The sequence below is a fragment of the Nicotiana tomentosiformis genome, chromosome 4 (genome assembly GCF_000390325.3).
Source record: "Nicotiana tomentosiformis chromosome 4, ASM39032v3, whole genome shotgun sequence".
NCBI classification, from domain to species: Eukaryota; Viridiplantae; Streptophyta; class Magnoliopsida; order Solanales; family Solanaceae; genus Nicotiana; species Nicotiana tomentosiformis.
Genome location: NC_090815.1, coordinates 118,780,172 through 118,788,009, shown reverse-complemented (window position 1 = coordinate 118,788,009; position 7,838 = coordinate 118,780,172). Strand labels below are relative to the sequence as shown.

The 7,838-nt window shown below is 37.4% G+C and overlaps 1 protein-coding gene across 1 annotated transcript; it reads left to right on the top strand.

Moving 5' to 3' along the window:
• Positions 1–1,129: 1,129 nt before the first annotated feature.
• LOC104090890 (thioredoxin-like 4, chloroplastic) lies at positions 1,130–3,806 on the top strand. The gene is made up of 4 exons (XM_009596086.4): positions 1,130–1,266; positions 2,532–3,151; positions 3,322–3,375; positions 3,522–3,806. Exons 2-4 carry the CDS (start codon positions 2,681–2,683, stop codon positions 3,642–3,644), a joined length of 648 nt encoding a protein of 215 aa, XP_009594381.1. The 5' UTR covers positions 1,130–1,266; positions 2,532–2,680; the 3' UTR covers positions 3,645–3,806.
• Positions 3,807–7,838: the final 4,032 nt, after the last annotated feature.

The window sequence follows — 7,838 nt, the reverse complement described above, 5'->3', positions numbered from 1 at the left end:
ATTCCGAACTTCATCGTATTATGCTGGAATTTATCCGGAATTTTAAGGGTGTTGTTGTTCAGATTTTGTTTTCACATGAAAAAATAACTAAATTTTGATTACTTTTGAAATTATGGCTAATTTTTAATTAGCAGTTATAAATTAGGCTATTTTAAATTTATTTTACCCTTATTTTCATTTGAGATGCAACATGGAATATGTTTTATGTGGGGACCGATTTTAAATATTTGTTTGCATGCTATAATTTATTTGATTTCCTCTGACCACATTCCGCACAACTGATCGAGGGGAAAGTAAACAAGCAACATTCTTAGTGCTGCTGTTTAGAGATTAACTATTACTTATTTCGTCCTGAAAATTTAAATTAGAAATTATAATTTCAAGACAATTCAAGACATTTGTATCAAGAAAAATTAAACTGAAAAGCTAGAATTCAGGATACACAATTCATAAATAGCAGTCCTTTAGAATGGCTATCTAGTGTCATTTCTACACTGATTCAAGCTTGCGGGTGAATGATTTGGGCTTGCTAGGATCGTGGGCTAGGATCATAACTTAGTTCAATAAAGAAGAATTAACCCAAATAGCTACCCACCTGATTTCTTAAATTAAAAATAGCCTATGGTTGTATAATATACGTATAATTCCTGTATAACATATGTATAATTGTGTATAAATAATGTATAATCTATGTATACCGGCTAAAAAAAGTAAACATTGAATCTGACCGGCTATTTGTGTAACAATCCCTTCAATAAACTTGGGTCATGAATAGGCACGAAACTGCAAGAGCAACATGGGCCTATATAGCTTCCACTTTAAAATGTTGATAGGAGAGAAAGGAAAAGAAAGTCATAAGATAGAAAAAGGATTTTCAGTCTTAAATGACTTTTAAAAGGTGATATTTCGATACTAGTTATGGTTGGTGACTTTTTTCGTCATATTTTATATTTTCGTCTGCAAATATAAAATAAATAAATCAGAATTTTCATATGTTATTGTTTAAGTTCTGAAATTAGAAAAATCCACATAATCTAGCACTTATCACGTGGAAATGCAATTTTTATCAGCATTTGACAGGAGCTAGAGAGTAAAATCGACAAATTGATTGGTCTAAACTCTAAAGGGGCCCAAAAAGCAACTTTGACATGTGAAGTGATAAAATGATAAGGGCCGAACATGTCCTTTTTCTCATCCAAAAAAACAAAATTGCTTCTTTATTCCAATCTTGCAGACTGGCGCCATTGCTGCAAACGTAAATAACTGGTAATCACTAATCTCTTCTCTAAAACCTTACACTTCCCTGATATCCCTTTTGTTTCCTTTTTCATGTTGATTCAATTTGGGATCTAACCTCTTCTTAGTGTTGTTGATTTAATTTAGAATGAGATAAATCATTGTTAGGAATTTCTTATTGAAATTTGTTTTTCTTGTCGTAATGAGTACTATTATATTGCATAGGATGGACTTTAAGGATTGTTATATTTGGGATAATCTGGTTCTGAATTGTAGACTCTTCTTCAAGCATCTGGGCTTATTCTTGGGTCTTATCCTTTATTATAGTCGTAACAACAATTTCCATTTTTCTAAAATTTGAGATCATAATTCACGATGCCAAGGTCTATAGATTTTGGTTCATAAAATGCTTAGCTTATATGACCAAGGGGAACAGACTTAAGAGAGATAAAGCTAGACTAAGAGCTCGTTTGGTAGAGTGCATTAGAGAAAATAATGCATGCATTAGCTTTGTGTACTAGTAAAACCTTGTTTGGTATACTTTTTCAACCTATGTATAACTATACACCCTATTTGGTATTATCCTATGTATAGCTAATGCATAACAAACCATGGCATTAGCAATACCAAGACTATTAATGCATGGATTAGCATGGTTAAAGGCAAAATTATTCTTCAAGTCCCTCAAAGCTAAATAATATGGAGGGCATTTTTGTAAACAAACAATTTTCTTAAAAACTATGCAATGGATTTTAATTTTTAAACACCACACCAAACAATGGATAAGAAATGATCTCTACATAGCTAATGCTTGCATTACTAACTCATGCATTACTAATACACCTTATTCAACATTATTCTAATACACTCTACCAAACGACCCCAAGTGTTCTATGTGCTTGTCAGTAGAGCCTTTACGGCATACTGAACTAATTCAGACCTTCAATTTTGTTATAGGCTTTGATTTCACTGAAGCAAACATCTTCAATACATGTTTTCTGCTTTTGCCAATGTGGCACATGGAATCTGCATGTAGAGAAATTCATATAGCATCCCCTAATTCTGCTGAAGTGAACGATCATGCTGAGATGGTTACAATTAATTGCAGTGTTCTCTTGATTTTCTGTTTGTTTTATTCAAAGTAAACAGTGAGCATCAAACTGATCTCCTTGCTTGATCAGTCTTTTTTCCTTTCTGGATTACAAATATATGAGATATGTATGGGTGCTTCTACTGTAAACAGCAATGGTTCTTTTACTTTCTCAATTCCTAACAGTTTGGCCTCTTGATTTCAGTGGCCACTGCTATGTAATGTCATCAAATGAGAATTTGATCTGAAAAATCACAAGGAATTGTTGCTTGGTTATGTATGAGGTTTGAAAAGTCTCCAGGAGCCATTCATCCAGAGGTAATACCGCTTTCAGTCAGTTCTTAAAACAGACTCATGCAAAGACTAGGCATTGTTGATTGGCAGCGTTACTTGAGTTTTAGAAGCATAAATCTACTAGATGGTGAACCAGCCCACACATTGCTTAATTCTCTTTCCTGTACAAGTATCAATGAATCATCTCATTTAAAGGCAAGGCTTTGTTCAAAACTTAGACATGCAGATTTGAATGTCACACTTCAAAGTCTCGTGCGTCAATGCTCAGAAATTCAGAGTGCAGTCCATGACAACATTGAAGAACTACTTGATGAAGAGGACGATTTATGTCCTGTTGAATGTGTAAGAGAATTTAAGACTGATGAGGAATTCTCCATAATATTGGAAAAAGCAAAAAAAGCTGGTTCTTTGGTTGTGGTAGACTTCTATCGCACCGCCTGTGGCAGCTGCAAGTATATAGAGCAAGGTTTTGCAAAATTGTGCAGGGGAGCTGGTGATGAGCAAGCACCAGTTATATTCTTAAAACACAATGTAAGTACTATATTAGACATAATTAAAGAAGGAAATGCCTTAGTCGCTTCACCTCATCTCAAATATCACAAGGAGCATTTCTGTTTTAGTCTAAACTTGTCAGGAGCAAAAGTATTTTTCTTTCTTAATGAAACAAAAGATAGTGTGAATAATAATTCCCATATCTGCAGGTGATCGATGAATATGATGAACAATCTGAGGTTGCTGAACGACTGCGAATCAAGGTGAAACTTTTTGATGGCTTAAATCAATTTATAGTTGTTGCTTCTCCAATCTGATTGATAATATTACTTCTTTTGTTTAGAATTGGGAAGACCTAGTTTTTATGGTACAGAAATTTAACATCTCAAATGTAACTAACTTAATGCAGACAGTACCCCTTTTTCACTTTTATAAGAATGGAGTCCTATTGGAAGCTTTTCCCACCAGAGACAAAGAAAGGATACTTGCAGCTATTCTTAAATACTCTGCTCCAGCTTCCGCGGATGCTTGAACTGGTCTGGTTTGCACTTGCTTCTGTATAAACATTCTTGGTGCTCAGCACACATTGAAACAATTTATTTTTGCTTTCAGTGTACATCTGTATTCTGTAACATAATACCTTTGAAGTTGTCGTTCTACTCATAATAAGAAATTATACTGAAATAATCTTGTATATTGATATTTCTTTATTTATATCAGGTAGGTTTAGAAGGGGACTTGTTTTAAAATAAAATTGACTCTGAATAATTCAGTAAGCAAGAATTTTTATTCTGAGGATAGCATTAAAACTTTCCAGCGAGTAACAACTCCTATGAGTAAAGTGAAATTTAATTGATATCTATGTTGCGCGGACTCTCAGAAAATATTGCTGGGTGCGTGTCGGATCCTCCAAAAGTAGTGTATTTTTGGAGGATCAGACGCCGGTACAGCATCATTTTGGAGAGTCCGCGCAACATAGATTGAGATATTACCTCAAGGAATGGAAATTATGAACTGATAACCTTTTAAAAAAATGGAAATTATGAACTGATAGCCTGCAATTGTTTATTGGATGGAGTTTAAAATAACAAAACAAAAGAGAAAAAAACAGAAGGTGAAGAAGAAGAAGAAGAAGAAAGAAGTGGAACTTGACTATTAGGTAATATAGGAATGGCTGGTAGTGATGCTCTCCATTTTGTATTTAATGTCACTTTGGTACTTTAGTTGGTTATATCTTTCCAATTTCTTTCAAATTTCAGAATTAAGTAATAGCAGTACACCTAGTTGGTTATGCAGGCGGAAACGGCCAGAGTTGTGGAGTTTAGTATGATAGATGAAAAGGCACCCTAGCAACATGAATCCAAGCAGCTGCTGATAAGCAGTAGATCTAACTTCTTCCTTTATAGAACCTCCAATTCGATTTTAACCACTAGTTTTCCCTTCTCTTTTCATTAAGTGGAGGATTTTGAGAGGTAAGGACTGCTGATTCACATGTAATATGTCGTTAAAGGCTAGACCTAGTTAAAGTAGTTCGTTTGATCTCCTTTATATGTCAATGAAGTTGGGATCTTCTTCTTTAGTGATTGGCTGCAGCTTTTAGACATTAATCCAAGCCAGGAATATACAAAGATAACAGCTCACATGAAATCATGGCCTTAAATATGAGCAATTGTCCTCTCTTGTGATCTCATGCTGTAAATGAACCATGGCTCCTGGATCTTGGGATATATTTCAGCCAATTTTCCCCCCTAAAATGAGCCCGTGCTTTGTTTAATTCTAGCGAAAATGCTACTCCTCCCGTCCCAAAATGGTTCGTGGTGTATGATTGAATTCATGTTTAGAAAAGAAAACGAGGAGTTTTGACACTAAGCTAAATATATACATAAAATACCACAAGTATTCTTATACTGAACTTTTTTGTATCTAGCAGGACCGATAAGAACATGTAAGTAACAACAAAATGTAATGTAGAATTATTTCAAGGTAATTGAGTAGTGCAGATTGAATATGATCTACTCTTTTGTTGGGAATGACAATCTTAATTTTACTTGGGTATCCAATTTTTCTCGAGACATTAATGTCCGGATCATTTCATTTTGTCTCAGTTATGGATCGGTTAGAAGGGGAGTCTTGGAATAACGGTAAAACTGTCTTCGTGTGATTTATAGGTCACGAATTCGAGCCGTGGAATAAGTTACTGGTACTTGCATCAGGGTAGGTTGCCTAATCACACCTCTTTGGAGTGCAACCCTTCCCCAGATCCTGAGTAAATACAAAATGCTTCATGCACCGAGTTGCCCTTAATTATGAATCAGTCTATGTGTTTGAGAGGGAAGAGTGTATACGGTCGAAATCGATTTCGGCTTTCGTACGACTGGTCGAGATGGGAACATAATGGACCGAAGAGCGTCTTCATAATTTCGGGATAAGATTCGAAGCCGGGTTACCTAACTTCGAGTTGCAGGGACCGATCAATACCGAGCTCGTAGTCATTATCGAGCCCCGAGTCAAAATCGAGTTCGAATCAATATCGAGCTCGATTCAGTATCGAGCTCAAGTCAATATCGAGCCTATAGACAAGAGCCGTTACAGGAGCACTAAAGGAGAGAATCTCGGCAGGAAAAAAAGGGGAAAGTTGATTTATCATGGTTCCCCACTATGTATTTTTAATTATATCTAAAGTAGGATCCCCCACTATAAGAGGGATAGCTATTATCTCTCTAAGAGGGCATTGAGACATTAAGAAACCATAACTCACATACTGTGCATATGCTCCATATTGAGAGATTATCATTTTGAGCTTTATACTTTACTTTCATCTTGTTTACTCATAAATCATCCTCCCCTCAACCTTATTTATATTTTCATTCTTGATAGCCAATATTCGATATTTCTGCTTATATGATTTGCGTCAAGTATACCACGTACCCTTAGAACTATGTATAAATTTAACTCTATCCGTTTTTCGGGTAAACAGTTTGGAGCCCACATTGGGGCTAAAGATAACAGTGGTTATTTGACACAAATCTGCAAAACACACCATTTTACGCTTGTTGTTGAAAGTGTCTTTGATTTCGGATTAGCAACAACGAACTCTCAATTAATGGCCTTACCTATAGACAGCGAAGCTGGCCTTCAAGGTGAGAACAACAACTTGACGCCCGGGGCCGAAAGGCCGCTTGTCGATGCCATTAGGGCCCGAGTCGAAGTACCTAAAGACGTTAATTCGCATGTGGCTATTGTGGCAAACCAACGTTCTGAACCTGAAAATAGCATTCATGGTGGTACTCGATTTGCAGCTCGAGACCATAACGTTGAGGAAAATAGAATCAGCTTGCGTATGATTTTTGAAATGTTGCAAGCTCAACAGGTAGCGATAGCTCAGTTGCAGAGTCAAACCCAGGTACCGAGCAGACCGGAGCCCATTTCACTCCGAGAAATCACCCACATAACGGAGCCATCTATAGTAAGGTCAAATGAGCAAGAATCAGGGACTAATCCCGAAATTGCTAAGATACTCGAGGAACTCACAAAATGGATCGAAGCAAACGATAAAAAAGTAGAAACATATAACTCAAGGGTCGATCAGAACTCGAGGGCACCACGAGTGTTAAAAGGGTTGGATTACAAAAAATTCGTACAAAAGCCTTTTCCCCCCGAGTGCAGCTCCAAAACCGATCCCCAAAAATTTTCGCATGCCCGAGATTCCTAAATTAATGGGACGACCGACCCTAACGAACACGTCACCTCTTACATATGTGCCATAAAGGGTAACGATTTATAAGATGACGAAATCGAATCTGTGCCGTTGAAAACATTCGGAGAGACCCTTTCGAAGGGAGCAATTATTTGGTATCACAACCTGCCACCAAATTCCATCGACTCATTCGCCATGTTAGCAGATTCTTTCGTAAAGGCACACGCAGGGGCCATAAAGGTCGCAACAAGGAAATCAGACCTTTTCAAGGTAAGACAAAGGGATAATGAAATGCTGAGGGAGTTCATGTCCCGATTTCAAATAGAACGCATGGAATTTCCACCGGTCACAGATGATTGGGCCGTTCAAGCTTTCACCCAAGGGTTGAACGAGCGGAGTTCGATAGCATCACGTCAGTTGAAACAAAGTTTGATCAAGTATCCGGCCGTGACCTGGGCAGATATGCACAATTGATATCAATCGAAGATCAGGGTCGAGGACGACCAACTAAGAGCCCCTTCCGGTTCAGTACATCTAAACAGGTCGATAGTTAAGAACCAGAGGGACATTGACAGGGAGCCAAGGTCGAACAGAGACCGATATCAACCATATACCGTAGATCGAAAGAACAATGGTTCAGGACGTAATTCCGCCCAGAACAATCGAAGAAGTGACCGAGGACAAAGTTCTCGGGGACTTATGAGAAGAAGTGGTTTTGACAAGTATGCCGATCCCACAAAGTCACCTCGGTTATCAGAATATAATTTTAGCATCGATGCATCGGGCATTGTATCAGCAATCGGAAGGATCAAAGATACTAGGTAGCCCGGACCCATATAGACCGATCCTTCTCAAAGAAACCCGAATTTGATGTGTAAATACCATGGCACGCATGGTCACAAAACCGAGGATTGTAGACAATTAAGAGAAGAGGTAGCTCATCTATTCAACGAGGGCCACCTTCGAGAGTTCCTCAGCGATCGAGCCAAGAATCATTTCAGAGAAAGAGACGCCAACAGGAAAAATGAA

Coding starts and splice junctions, on each gene's coding strand:
- LOC104090890 (XM_009596086.4), top strand. CDS start 2,681: ATGCAAAGACTAGGCATTGTTGATTGGCAGCGTTACTTGAGTTTTAGA. Junction 3,152..3,321: donor TTATATTCTTAAAACACAAT/GTAAGTACTATA, acceptor CCATATCTGCAG/GTGATCGATGAATATGATGA. Junction 3,376..3,521: donor CTGAACGACTGCGAATCAAG/GTGAAACTTTTT, acceptor AACTTAATGCAG/ACAGTACCCCTTTTTCACTT.